General features: G+C 47.6%; 1 protein-coding gene across 1 annotated transcript; it reads left to right on the top strand.

Annotated features, from left to right (window-relative positions):
- Window positions 1-2,009: 2,009 nt before the first annotated feature.
- mRpS23 (mitochondrial ribosomal protein S23) lies at window positions 2,010-12,359 on the top strand. Its single transcript, XM_089563867.1, has 4 exons — window positions 2,010-2,089; window positions 3,682-3,846; window positions 8,485-8,556; window positions 12,260-12,359. Exons 1-4 carry the CDS (start codon window positions 2,046-2,048, stop codon window positions 12,294-12,296), a joined length of 318 nt encoding a protein of 105 aa, XP_089419993.1. The 5' UTR covers window positions 2,010-2,045; the 3' UTR covers window positions 12,297-12,359.
- The last annotated feature ends 3,061 nt before the right edge of the window (window positions 12,360-15,420 follow it).

Here is a 15,420-nt window from a genome sequence, read left to right on the forward strand (position 1 = left end):
TTTTTTTGTTCGCACGCTAATATCGTCTTCGCGGGTTCGCGTGAGGATGCGAAACACTTTGCAAAATGCCAGTAAGCATCGCTGCGCCGCTCTACCCAAGCTGCGCCCACAACCGGTGTCACACTTCGCTGCCGTGCAGCAGTACCTGAGCGCTGCTTGGGATGGTGTACAAATATCACAAGAAAAGACAAGATCGCCTTGTTATCAGAACTGCCAGCTATACTCGAGCAGCGACAAAGCATGTCTGCTTATGTTGGGAGCTTTCGGCAACGGCACCGCTCGCGGGCGCTCCGGGCGACGAGCTCTGCTGCTGCCTGGTTGCCGTGGTCGTCGCTAGGCCTATAGCCTGTTTAGCAAGCGGCCGGCGCTTCGGAAGTCGCCTGCGCTATAATAAAAGGCCTACTTTTCACAAATAGCTGTAGTGTTAACAGAATCATCTCACAATAAAATAATAGTATGGTCAATCTCCTCGACGCCTTCGGCAGCGGAGCTAGCGGGCGCCAGGCGAGCCGGACCCCGACGTCGCGCCAGCGGCAGCTGCTAGGCGCGGTTGTGAGAAATTTGCTCATATCACAGTTGTTACCTCTACTAGCAGCTCATTATTGGTCAGCGATCCTCAAAAATGACACTTTTTTCACATTTCTTGTCCCATGGTTTATTATTTACGTCAAGAACACTCTTTAGCTCGCTTTTATGACGTCGGCAGACGGTATCCAGGCTGACCTACCGGCCGGCAGACTCGGCGTACTTCACGTCCGCACAAGAAAATACAAAACAGCCATGCCACCAGAAAGGATGCTTTCTAGATTCGAGATACGACAGCATGCATCTGTGCTAAAAGTGGATCTTTCGGCAGCGACACTGCCTGCGGCAACGCCGGCCGACGACCTGCGCGCTGGTCCCAGACTGCCCTAGTCGTCGCTAGGCCTAGCTGCTTTCGATATCGACTCCGCAGCTGAGGGAGCTTCGGGACTGGCCAGCGCTCAGAAACGTGCTCCGCTCGGCACCCCTTTACTGTGAACTCGTCCCATAATAAAAGATATGCTCGATTTCCACGACGTCTTCAGCAACAGAGCTAGCAGACGGCAGGCGAACCGCACCAGGTAGCAGCAGCACAAAACCGGCTATGGGATGAAATTTGCTTGCATCGCAGTCATCACTTCTACCAGGAACTCGGTATTTGCCAACGATCGTCACAAACGATGCATTTTTGATATTCATATATCCCAGGGTTTGCTATGAACGTGAACAAACAATACTATCGCGTTCTCCAGATGCCGGCGTTCGGCACGAAGACTGGCGCAGGCCGCCCGGCTCCAAGGAGTGCGCCCTATGTCATCATGACGCTGCCGCTCTCCGCGCTCGCATTGGCTGCCGCTTCCCGTCGTTGTTGCCGCGAGCGGCCCGCCGTTGACATCTAGCAGGCCGGACGCAGGCAACGAGCTGCAATCGGACGTTGCGACGCTGTTCGCAACGGCGCGCCGCAAACCGAGCGAGTGGCGGTTAGCAGCAAACGCGGCTCGCTGGTGCGTCGACTGCGCTCACGCGGCTGTGCCCCGCTCATCGTACGTCACTGTATTTTGGTATGACGTCACTAAAACTTTATTTTTCTACACCCCTTGTGACGTCATGGTTGATGGCGCTAGCGAATGGGTCTAGGCCGTGAGAGTGAGCATTTAGGTAATCTTTGGAACCGAATTAAAATATTTTTTAAACGTTTGTTGCGTCCAACACCTGGCAGTGACTGCCCTTGCATACATAGGAATCCCATAGCAGGCTTTTTATAGCTTCAAAATTTGGTGTCTCCACCCCTTTAACTCTATGCGCGAATGAGACGCGACTTTTGGATGTAAAGTGGTGGAGGAAAGCCATAGACGTTCTCATTTACATTACCTACCACTTATTCAATATCTTATGCTGGTATAAAAACTTTCACAACATTTTTTTTTTTTTTAAGATTTGCCGCGATAAAAGTTGGCCACGGTTATGGCTGAATCCACGTTTCTAGTCCAACAATAGCCAATACGAAGCGAAACCAAGCAAGCATGGCCGGCAGCCGCATCTACAAGCTAGGTTCAATCTTCACACGGTGAGCATAGCACAGCTCATAGTGTTTGGTTTGCTCTCAATTCAGGCGAAGTCAAACATAGTTGTATCTTGAGATTGTTGCGCATATGTGGGGCGTTTCCATCGTCGCAGCGTGGTTCCTGTACGGCCTGTTCGGAACTAGGCTTTCACCATCTTTTCACGGGGTTAAAACGCAGCTTCCTGCGAGGAAAGTCAGCATGCTGCAAAAAGGTGTCCCCCTCAGACCAAGTAAACCGATGGCTCTAATAATTTGAAGAAAAGTGCCAGTGGTGATGTCAGCAGTCGTGCACGATGATATGTGCCAAATGAAAGTGTTGTTCAGATTTCTGGTTTGAATTCAGAAATGTGCTTTCAGCGATTGAGCGACTTTTTTGACTGATTACCTATTATTTCAGTACGCACAATAGCCCAAGTGGGCATCTGTGGACGGGGGGAAGGGTGGCCAGGTGTAGACAAGCTCCTTCACGAAACAAGGGATCTCATCTAAAAATACCAGAGCTTAAAAGTCGTAAACCCCACAGACAAAACATGGACAGCGTAGAATGATGATGGATATTAATGTCACATCGGCATCTGCTGCCAAGGAGTGCCATGGCGCAAGGTTTTTCCTGTCTGTGCAAGAGGGCAGTCAAGGACCCATTTTTTCTGAGCATTTCAGCCCAGGGAAGCGGAGCACCAAGCCAGGGGAAAGAGCCCTTGCCTGTTGGAAATTGGTGGGCACCCGGTGGCAGTGGGGATCGAACCCCACACCTCCCACACACACAAGGTGGACACTCGAACCACTAAGCCACTGTTGTGGTTCAGGCAGTGTAGAACTAGCAGAACAGTCGACAGTTAATAAGTGTGAGGTAAGCTATGTAAGCAAGCGTAACATGAAGAGCAAGTTCCACAAGTGCGGAAGTAGCCTGAAGAGGAAAATTAGGTGTAGGCAAAAATGACGTGTTGTGAATGATGTGCAGTCCACAAATAGAACAACAAAATTTGAGAGGCTGGCTGCGGGCACATGTTAGCAAGTCATGTTTCTGTCCTGGTCTCAGAATTCTTTTTCTGCGCACACAAAGACAACACAATAAGACAAGGAAGACAGGACGGAGCGCAAACTTTCAACTGCTTTATTCCGAGAAAGTGCACATTTATACCAAAAAAAAAGTGGATAATCAGCAATGCCATGTGCAAGCCAAATACCCGGGAAGAGCACATAGGAACGGCGCAGGTGACTCACCTCTTATCTAATTTATCTAGAAAGGCAAAATCTTTGTCATACATTGTCACAGATGGTGTACTAATACATGAACTACCGCTTTTCCTAATATGGTAGGCCTCAGCCAATTCTCGCGCAAGCGTGTCTGTGCTCCTGCACTGACACGCCTGGTATAAATGTCATGTACTTTCTCGGAATAAAACAGTTGAAAGTTTGCGCTCCATCTTGTCTCCCTTGTCTTATTGTGTCGCCTTTGTGTGCGCAAAAAAAAAAGAATTCTGAGTATGAACCAGCTAGCCCCACAACGCATATTAATGTCCTGGTCTTCTTCTGCGCACACCCAAGGATGTGAGCCAGCGGTGCCCGTAATGGCGAGGGGATGCAATGTGCAGGGTGGAGGGCCTGGTGAAAGCGGGCGGCATGCAGCCCTCGGAGCAGCCCCTCTGGCTGGACGTGTACCGTGCCTTCCCACCGCTGGAGGAGCCCAGCTTCTACCGCACGGTGACCGCCACGGGCCCCGTGCGCCCCATCCTCTACCCGGAGGACGCCGCCCGCATGTGAGCCCCTCCCTTCCCGTCCTGGTGGAACAGCACAGGGCGTACTGCATCTGATGGTTGCTAAGGGTGATGGACTGCATTCCGAGAGAAGGCAGGCGTAGCAAAGTTAGGTGGGCGGGTGAGATTAAAGGTGCACTGAAGAGGAATCTGAAATCGTCTTTTTGCCGCGGTCACTCTATCTACACATTCCGAGCATTCTCAGAAACTTCGAATTATTGCCCTGTGTGGCCAATTTCCCTAATTAAATCGGATTAACATCCAGCTCCCACCTTTATTTTTTTTTATTCTCCCCGTACGGTCGGCAGAGTCGACCAACGCGTGGAGTTCCTTTCACCCAGTCCCGTGACGGCTTGCCGCTCTGCCATCGGCGGAGTAATACGTAGTAATCAGCAGAAGCAAATAGCCCGCGCGTATTTTTATTTCTGCGGGCTTATTTTGTGGCTATATTATCTGCGAATGAAACGATTTATTCACAGAAACCTAAAAAACAAAATAAAGCAAAATCAAAGCCTCCACGGAGCTGGCTGAAAGGCACTCCATGCGTTGGTCGACTCCACCCACCGTACGGAGAGAATTCAAGAAATAAAGGCGGGTGCCGGACGTTAATTTGATTTAATTAGGGAAATCGGCCATACAGGGCAATAACTCGAAGTTTCTAAGAATGCTCGGAACGTGTAGATCAAGTTCCCGCGGCAAAAAGGCGAGTTCAGATTCCTTTTCAGTGCACCTTCAAGGGTAATGGACTGGATTCCAAGAGAAGGCAAGTGCACAAAGTTAGGTGTGCGGATGAGATTAGGAAGTTTGCGGGGATACAGTGGCCACAACTGGCAAAGGACAGGGTTAATTGGAGAGATATGGGAGAGGCCTTTGCCCTGCAGTGGGCTTAATCTGGCTGCTGGTGATGGTGGTAATCCACACCCATTGGTCCTCTTTGTGCCAGGCCAGTCCACTGCATGACAGAAGCCTCTTCTGCACCGCACCAATCTTGTTATCTTTTTGCACCATAGTCCAAAGAGGAGAAGCAGCTGTGTTAAACAAAGCTAGCAAGGATGACCACCATCCAGTTGTCTTGAAAGAGACATTTAAAAGCAGGCCAAACAAGAGAAGGAAGGACTAAAAAGGTCTGGACAGAAAATAGTGGCAATCCTGTGGTACGTTTGTGTGCACGTCAAAGGGATACTGCACTAAACTGCAACTTTCTGTCAAACCATTGAAATTGGATTCAGAAGGTGCGATTATCTAATATTCCAGTCTCTATTTCATGTATTGTTATACAGATGCGGTTATTTTGTAGGTTTTGTGCTTGCGCGCCATTCGCTGCTCACCCAGGCGGGAGGAGTGCGTGACTTCACACGTCTTGCGGTGGCCTGCTCCCGTCGCACGGTGCTGGCATTGGTGCAGCTGTCACGCCTGGACACTCAGAGTTGGCGGCACGGAAACGTGGAACAGATCGAAAGTTACAGCCTGGAAAGTGGCTGTGGGAGTAACGATTATATCATTCAGATATCAAAATGATGACAGACTAGAGAACGGCTACGACCCCACCGCCTCATTGAGCAACGACGAGTAAAATGAGCCTGGAGGATGACATGTCGCACGGGCGCACGCCCCGTAGTGGTAGCTGTGCATATTATAATCCAGTTTGATATGACTCCGACAAGTTTTCCTGAATTGGGTATTGAAACATTTCCTTTGCGTAGTTAAGCCAAGGCATCATTTTCATTCATTGCTCCAGCCGCGCAAAAAGAGCAGTGACACTGGGATGGGGGGGATTTGAAATGGGACTTATACAGCTCGTAAACAGAGCGAACAGTGGAGTAAGTGCTCGACATATGAAAGCAGCCAATTTAATTGCATCGGCATAACGAAAAAAGTATGCAGCACGTAGTTTTTGTGACTGGAGCATTGTTACTACGCGGCCAGGCCTACATGCATAACTCCCACGAACGGATCTGGCGCGTGATTCTCGTGGTATTGGCCTGGCAGTAAATTGCCAGCGTTGTTACTTTCTGATGGTCTCAGTCATGAGCGAAGAATATCTGCTTAGTTTCTTATATTTGAGCTTGCTTGCGTGAAAATATTATAACACGATATATTTTCTGCCTGTTCAAGCCTGCATATATATTGCCTGCCATCGGTTTGTTTGGTGAATGTACTGCAAGTTCGGAATAAGGGAGACTAGAGTTTTTAATGTGCATTTCTGTTCCGCGTCGCATCCGAGATGATTTTCCTTCGGAGGTTCCTTGAATCAGCGAAAAAACTGGAACCAGTGAAAATATTTCTGAACTGTCTCATGACAAGGAAAATACACATGTAATAAATGTTGCCACGTTTTTAGCCATCATATTCTCTGTAATTATGCACACTAATATGTGCTACTGAGTGCACATTTTTTTAAGTAAACTGGCTCTATATAAGTGACCTGTAATTTTCATGTAGTTTAGGTCCCCTTTTTGCTAAATCGCGGCTGTCATGCTTTTGGTTTCGCGCTTTCTCGGGAATCTTGCCACCTAGCATTGCGAGGTGGCGTACAGCCGACCTGGAAGACGACGATGTAGCACTTGCGCTATGCAGCTTATCGACCGCCATTACCGCTATATCGAGGACAACAACAACAACAACGGCTCCCTCCTGCCTGGCTCCAGGTCACGAGAATATCACATTATGTACGGCAAATCGCCAGGTTTGAGGCACTGTAGTTTCAGTGTGATGATGAGGATTCGCAACAGAGAATGATTTATGTCGCAGTCGCTGTCGATTAAATTGCTGCAATGAAAATTGGGACATAGAAGGTTTGTCGCAAAGGCTAGCTGCGCCACACGGATACATTCTTCTGAGCTTAGCATCCATTGTCCAACATAATTGCGCTTTTGAAAAGACGGGACAAAACAGGGACGACACAAACTCTCGTGCGCTCTTTGCGCACACTCTTTGCAACACTCTTTGTGCACGAGAGTTTGTGTCGTCCCTGTTTTGTCCCGTCTTTTCAAAAGCGCAATTATGTTTGACCATGTTAACTGCCAACTAGCCCAATTTGAAACCCTCTTAACTAGCATCTTTTGGCAAGGCATGACATGGCGTGACCCTTCCTCCGCCGCACTGCTGTTACAATCTGTTGCGGAATAATATTTTAGACTCTTCACTGGTCTGGCAGCCTCAAGGATCGAATTCGTGCTCAAACGACTTCAGACACAAGCGGCGGCACTCGCAGCACACCTTCTACGTGGTGCATATCGTCCATGCAGCTGTGGCAGGCGTACACCAAAGGGGCGGGGCCGGCCGGGCACGGAGGCAGGGAGACTAGTGATGCAAAACTATCGATAGTTGATTCACTATCGATGGTAAAAAAGGCTATCGATAGTAGTATCGATAGTAATATCGATAGTGCTATCGATAGCCATATCGATACTACTTGTTATATATAGTACTATCGATACTATAAAATCAACCACGCGCACCCACTGCATCCTAAACTTGGTTTCCCAAGTGTGTGGTATGGAGGTGATGGTATGAGTAACTGACAGCACTAACCTGTTATTGCGGCCTACGCGTCACCGAGCTCTGCAGACGTTCCCTACTTAAAGTATCGCAAATGTTTTGGTTGTATTGCAGGCCAGCAAATGCATAATATCAATATTGTTACTATCAATAGTCTTACCATCGACAGTTTCACTATTGATACTCTTGCTATCAATAGCGGTACTATCGCTAGTAATACTATCGCTAGTAATACTATCGATAGTAGACTATCGATTCTACTATCGATAGTAATAATATTGATAGTATTACTATCGATAGTAGACTATTGATAATACTATCAATAGTCTATCGATAGTAGAACTAGCGATAGTTCTTTTATACTATTAATAGTTCTGAAAAAACTATCGATAGTCAATTTTCCAATAGTTTTGCATCACTAAGGAAGACGTGTGATGTCGCACCTTCCAAGGTGCAGTAGTTAGGGGCGCTGCCGCCAGGTGCTCCAGTTAAGGAAAAAATAAGGGGAAAAAGTGCTTTCCGCTGGCTTCATGCAAAAACGATGCAGTTTCAGTTGACTTAGGATCGCCAGCTTTCATTCCAGTACAAAATTAGAGCATCTAAATTTTAATGCAGTATCCCTTTAAATTAAAATGAGATGAATCACCAAGAGCAAAAAGCCAGCAAGAAACATCAAGGATGAGTTGTGAAAGAGAGAGCCAGAACCAGGCCAAAAGGGCAACGGAAGGTTTGTTTGAGATTCCTCTAGGGGCACTAAAGGCATATCTAAAATACTTCAGGGCCGTTTCCCCGTTGCACATTGACATGATTGTAACCCCTGATAGATTGTAACAACTAACATCTTAAAAATTGGGGCAAATTAGTAGGAGCCTGCATGCACACTTGCAGTGGGAAAAAACCTTCAGAGGTGATATTAAGTGCGTGTTCTGTGCCAACCTTCCCCAGTGCTACTGTTCTATCCCATGCTGCAGTGTTAGCACAGCTGCTTCACATGGGCATATTTGTGGACTGTAGTATGCAAGACAAAGGCCAGGGGGCTGGTAAAGTGTGCCACTATCACTCTTGGGCAGAGGTGCCCGTTGTTGTGGCAGCTGGCCGGTTTCCCCTCCGGCCTGGAGTCAACCGATCCTCTGTGCGCAGGCAGTTCTACCGGGAGCAGGGCAACACCGCCGTGGACCTGCAGAACACCACAGAGTTGTCGCCCTGCCAGCGGTGAGCCCTTTACAGCCTCCGTGTCAGGTCACATGTCCAGCCACTCCCATCAACTCTGTTGGCCAGTGCCACAGCTAGGCATCGAGGGGGGTCTGGGTCATGCCATCAAAAACCTACAGACAGCAGCGCAATGCTGGTGATCAGACTAGCCCACTCATAGTAGCCCCCACTTGAGATGTCAGCAGATGGGGCCCAACCCTCAAATTGTGTGGTCTTGGCTTCACCGAACTTCTGGGAGTCCAGATGGTGGATTACAGTGAATGCGGAACCTCATTCACCTCCTGAAATTGTGAAGTGGCTCACCCACATGACACGCCAGCTTATCTCTCCAGGCATTGCACCACAGGAGCCATGAAAAACTGAGTGTTGAAGTGAAATAAAACTGGAGAGCAAAAAATAGAGGTCAGATTAGTGCATGTGCACCCAGAGGACATAGGGAAGGGCAACTGTGTTGTCAAGGAAACCAGGCAACCATCTGCACCTGCTTTTACATTAGAAATTGCCTGTTCCACCATTGCTTGGCATCACAATTTTGAAAAGGTTCTATGTGTACAGTCTATGTCAAAAGTATACTGTCCAAGGGGTCTGTTTCTAAGCACCGCTGTGCCGCCGTGGTGGCTCAGTGGTTACGGCGCTCGGCTGCTGACCCGAAAGACGCGGGTTCGATCCCGGCCGCAGCGGTTGCATTTCTATGGAGGAGAAATTCTAGAGGCCCGTGTACTGTGCGATGTCAGTGCACGTTAAAGAACCCCAGGTGGTCGAAATTTCCGGAGCCCTCCACTGCGGCGTCTCTCATAGCCTTAGTCGCTTTGGGACGTTAAACCCCATAAACCAAACTAAACCATCTAAGCACCGCTGCGTGGCTCCTGTTGCATGCATACTGGGGGACCCTGATCTCATGAAGTCGGGAGAAACCGAAGTTCTTGACCCTCCTGTCAAGTGTGCTAAAGAGCCCCGCTACACGGCTTGGAAGCAATCCCCTTGGGCTGTACATTTTTGACCAAGACCATCCAAGAGGCAAAAACGTACTCGATGAAAAGGAAAAAAAAATAACCCCTGATTTACTCCATTAAACTACCTGCGGCGTAGGTGTGCTAGCACAGTATGCATGCTTCGCTTAGGTTGTTAACCTGTGGTGGTTTTGCAGACAGTGTAAGCTGCAGCTGATGTTTTTCTGCCTTTCCACTTGGCTGCAGCTGCCACAAAACTGGTTTTCCTTCTACTCAACAGCAGAGAGGGCAGCTTTTTCCCTTGCAAGGCATCTAGCACACTAAAATGTGTCTCCGCCATGTGTCCACAGGTAGCACCTCTGCATATTCAGCAGCACTCACGCCACTCGCCCCGGAGTGGGGCATTCTTGTTCGCTGACCTGGTGGCATTTTTGGGTAGTAGTGGTGTACAGTATGGGCCACAGTTAAAGGGAACATGCGATCGTGTGCCCTCCGCGCTTCACAAAGCCCTGCCACCTAGATGCGGCGAGAATAGGCGGCATCAGGCACATGCGCGGAAAGACCAGCCGTTGTGCTTACTGCGCATGCGTCTTGTGCCAACAATTCCCTCAAGTTCTCATTGGCAGCACTCCGCGAAGCGCGGAGGCCACGCAATCACATGTTCTCTTTAACAGTGGACCGTGTTGTACATGGTAGTGTGAGTAAAAAAATGAGAGCACAAAGTTTTCCCGTGGTCCTCCCTCCTGCCCAGTCCTCCCTCTTGCCTGTGGAGGAGGCACAAATGCCAGCAGATGGAGAGAGCGTGAAAGGATGGCAGGAGGGGGCCCTATGTGACTGGCATTGGCGCACGTGCCAAACTTGGAGCAGCTCCATTCTTGCCTTCCGTGGTTGCACTTCGGCATATTGTCGGTGTGAGGCCACATTCAAGGTGCATCGAAGGTGGAAGTTGAAACAAGGGGTGAAATAGATATGAATATAGTCCCTTTGCATCTGTAGCCAAACACTGAATAATGGAGTACAGATGCATTTGTGCGCAAGAGCTGTTTCATTTTCACGTGCTGCAACATTTATTAGCTCTGTTGAATAATGGACCAGTAAGCCTAAGCCCTAAGGGCATGGTCAGGATCTCATGCTGAAGCAGAGCTCAGTGCGAACAGTTTGCAAGTCCGGAGTGAGAGCAAGGCAGCTGAAGCTCACCTGGGGAAAAAACACTAACACAGCAGGGTACAAAGCAAGGAGCTAAGCACTGTACAGTCTAGCCATGCTATATCGAACTACAAGGGGATAGTTCAATATATCGATAATATGATGTATAAGAAATGGCAGTAGATAAGCTTATCTGTAACACAAAGCAAGAATGCACTGCACCCACGCTTATAATGCGCTTCTTGCAGCAACATGCTACCCACAGGTGTCCTGGCAATGCACTGTTCGCTGGGTGTTGCTGAGTCTAACCTGTTTTGCACTGCAGCCACTGTAGACAGCGCTTTGGAGCTATCCACTGCCTATCATAATATGCCTATAATCCAGTTACAAGTACACTGTAAATAAATGTTTTCTCATTAAAATTGAAGCCCAGTTGGCTTTTGTAGTGCCTTCGGCAGCGAAGAACACTTTGCAAGGACTACCGCTAGTCTTTAGTTAATTAAGTTGGCTTCACCACGTGACAGTGATGTGACGTGGAAAATGAGTGCAGGAGATCGAAGACCACCCTCAAACACACCCCACGCTCCCCTCTCCATGTGGTTCCACACCACTTGCGCTCCCAGCAGGTGTGTCCAAGTTCGTGCAGCTGCTACATGCGCCACATGCAGGGGCACAGCGCACAGTTCGATGTATCGAAAGGCCAGAGAAACTGTCGTTCGATATACAGAGCAACTTTCCTATACTTTCACACAGGATTTTCAAGGGGATTAAGTGTGTTTGATATAGCCAGTGATTCCATACACCTGAGCTCAACTGTATACAGAACATACAAAAGTGGTAGCTGCGGGCTACTGGCAGCACCTCAACTGGAGATTCACTGTGTGGCTTTTTGTAGTGTGTGGCTGCAGTGGTTAGTGAAATTGAGCAGCAAATATGCTTGCACTAGTCACAACAGTTGAGCTATGTGGCATTGTTTTGAAGGCTAGCACCAAAAGTTTACAGCGACTGACGTCTTGGACAGTGTGCTATAAACTTTGTGAACAGGCCTTGTCGTCGCGATTGAAGGTTCTGGCTGAGGACTCAGGACTGCATGATATGACAAGCCCAGTATGGGCTTGAACAGAGTCTCACTCTGAGTTTCACTGCTGAACATGCTGCATAGGTCTTGTACTCGAGAGTGGTATACTCCCCGCGGCGGGAGCAGGAGCAATGGAAAACTGCACTGCAAAGCCATCTACAGGAGGCATCTGGGATCGAGACAGCCAGTGCGTGGCCGTTATTATCAGCAGGCATGTCGCTTGGCTCGTTTCAATGTTTCGTGTTTTTTCTCGCCAAAATGCCGCAGTTTTCTGTTGCTCCGGCTCCCGCCATGTGGAGTGTACCACTTTTGTCCCCGAGAGTGCATATTAATGTGACCCCCAAGCTAACACAAGCAAGCATTACACACTTCGAGCATGTTAGGCTTTGGAAGTGACACCGAACAAAAGAATAATGTTTTGTCAGTCAATTCTTTGACTGACCTCAGAATAAAGTTTTATACCATCGCCAAGAAACGTTGCCATGTGTTCTGTTCCCCAAGCACAGAGAGGAATTGCCTTTCTTTGCAGGTTCCTACAAGAGTCATCACATCCAGATCGAAGTTAGCAGGCTATGTATTGTTTGACAACTGAGTAAATACTGTTTTTCGCTTGGAGCCAAGCAACTCAACTCACGCTCTTCACTTTTAGCGCATATGTGAACTAGATGCTGGCAGAAGCTGCAGACAAACATGGCAGTGTCGTTCACAGCGTCAGCCAGATAACTAAGGTCCCACAAGAACTCTCTACCTCATGGTGCAGTCGAAAACCAGCTGTACCAGGCTGTGCATAGAAACGTGGGCACTGGCGGCAATGAAATTCCAGTCGATACCAAAGAAGTAGGAAAGACCTTGTTGGCCTGTGAAGGGGGAAAAGCAGCAGTCAAGTATCAAGGGACTGTGGATCATGAAGAGTGTCAGTCGTGTGCAGGTGATGGTAAGTTGCACCATCACACTCCCTGGCACATGGTGATGCCAAGGACTTGGAAGCAACGGACCACTGGCAGAGCCATAAAATTTCTTTGGGAGGGGAAGGCATTATCGCAGAGGAGAATTGAGAGTGAAATTTAGAAAGAAAAACGGGAAATTGCTAACAGGTTCTCTGCTTGACAGTGTGGTACGCAGGAACTTGGGGGTGGGAGGACTTTACAGCATCCCTTTCTGAGAAAATAAGGGGTCTGACCGAGTGGGTCTCCATATGAAGGAACGGCTTCATAGATTCTATTGTGGCCGGCCACATCGCTGTTTTGAGCAGCACAGCAGCAACTGTTTTTTCCTGTGCTTTTTTTTTTTCCATTTCGTGCTGGCATGAAAGTGAAAGAGAACCAATCTTAGCACTACAGAGATGGCTTTAGTTTAAAGGGCAACAGCGACGCCCTTGACGTCTGGGGTAGGCCAAAAATCTGGTTTGGTTTGCAGCTGCCCTTTGCAGTCGGGCAGAGTGGTGCCCTCCGATGATAATTGCCTAGAATTGTGCATTTCACTGACTCACAGATTCAGAACTATCACCATTCAGGCCCGATCACAGCCCAGTACTGCATTCAAAGTAAAAATGCAACCAACAAGACCTGGTTGCTTGCTCACAAAAAAAAACTTACAGTCGATTTGTGTAGCTGGGCCAGATGCGAATTAGATGCACCTTGGTTTTCACTTCTGTTCCAGTGTTCACAGACGGAAGTTGTTCAGGTAGCGATGATGGGTTAATGCCCACATAAGCTGTACTCAAGTAAAACTTGTTGCTGGGTGAGGTGGTGCATAGTTTCTGAAAAAAGTTAGCGCAACACAGTCACGAGGAAGAAAGACAGGACGACACTCTACCGACAACTGAATTCTTTATTGAAAGACACACAGAATATATACGGTCATCGGTGTGCTCTGTTCAAAGGTGTCAAAGGTGTGTTCTGTTTTCTGGCTTTTTCATATCACTTTCGTCCTTTCGGATTCCATTCAAGCATGTTATTTTGGCCTTATACACCGCGTCACATCTTTTTGTTGTTCTCCTTCTTGCTTATAAGGAATCATCAACTCTCTTATCGCTTTTAACTCACCTTGTGTCAAAGGGTTTCATTTATCGTTTTATCATCTTTTACCGACTTCTGACGTTTACTGCAGCTGATAGATGGCGTGACGATGACCATATATATTCTGTGTGTTTTTCAATAAAGAATTCAATTGTCAGTAGCGCTTCATCCTCTCTTTCTTTCTCGTGATTGTTTTTGTGTTGCGCTTAACTTTTTCAAGAAACCCACATAAGCAGAATTGGTCATTCTCTCTTTTACATTCGTGGGTTTCCGGTGGTTAGCCACCACTACAGTACTGAGAGGTCACTCGGGAAGAGCAATCTGTCACAACCAATCATTGATTGAACTGCTGCCTGGATCAATTTTAAGATCTGATAATTTCCTGCATTCGTGGAGCAGGAAGTCATGCCATTCACTTGAAGTCCCTCTAACTAGGCTGTGTTGCTGGATCCCCCCCTTAAATTTTTATTTGCACAGGTCTGGTTTGGTGCTTTCTCCCGTCTGCGCATTCTGTGGTGAACAAGAATCAATAGACCATTTTTTGTTGTTTTGTCGACGCTTCACCGTGATGAGACGTCGATATTTCGAGCAACCGCTGCAACAGCTTGGCCTTAGTTTGAGCAGCTCGATCATATCGTCATTTGGTGCCACCATTCTTGGTTACAACCACAGGTCTGTTTCTACCGCCATTCAAAATTTTTTGCTGGAATCTACGGTTACCTTGCTAATATTTTTTTTACTCATCATTATAATTTTTTTTTCCTGATACTATTATTATTATTTATTTATTTATTTTTCACCTTCCTCTGCTACCGATCTTGCAGAGTCCATCTCCTGCATGCGTTATGCATTTCCCGTTTCTTTTTGGTCTTTCTGCTTTCTGTTGTAGTTTCTCTTCCCCAGCATGCTGTTATTTCTATTTATTACTTAATTTATCTACTTATTTTCCCAGGAAAACAAAAAAACATCACAAAATTCTCTGTGCACCCCTCTTCTTGGCCGATCTCTCCCTTTGTGGGTATGCACCATTTTAAGAGGTGAACAACAACAACAACACCTCCCATGGTGGTAAGTTTGCTCACAATCCAGGGCAGGCTGCCAGGTGTATACACACACGTGTGCGCACACACACAGCCAGGCAGGCTGCCCACAACACAGGGGAAGGCACACAGCTTGCCAGGGGGCCACACAACAAACTGACTTGACGGCTTTCTGGCCAAGTGGGAACCTTAGTGCACTCAAAAGCTGCACAATACAACTCAAGAATGCAGCGGTGAATGTCCCTCATAGGAGGCCCTCCCACCAATGGCACAGGCCAGGGAAATCATTTATTTTCTCATCTAAGTAGTATATTCAGGCCTCAGTAAAGAGAATTTGTTAGTTTTCAAATGTGACAGACCAGCAAGCAAGTTTTTACAACGATGTGGAGAATTCCGTGCAAAGTGTCAGATTTGTTAGATATAGTAACATCCAAATGTTCTCGTGTGTCAGGTAAACACCGAAGGGATCGTGGAATCGCTTTGTGTTTCGAATATTCACATTACGCTCGAAATTGAGCAGAAACAATCGATGTTTTCACTCGTGACAGAGTCTGTCTGCACAAAAACGGCAGACAAAGTGCTACCTAGCTCACTCTTATGTGAAATTATTTACTGCATTCACTACACGGTAC

Source organism: Amblyomma mixtum, chromosome 10 (assembly GCF_055824585.1).
Source record: "Amblyomma mixtum isolate Tamu chromosome 10, ASM5582458v1, whole genome shotgun sequence".
NCBI lineage: Eukaryota > Metazoa > Arthropoda > Arachnida > Ixodida > Ixodidae > Amblyomma > Amblyomma mixtum.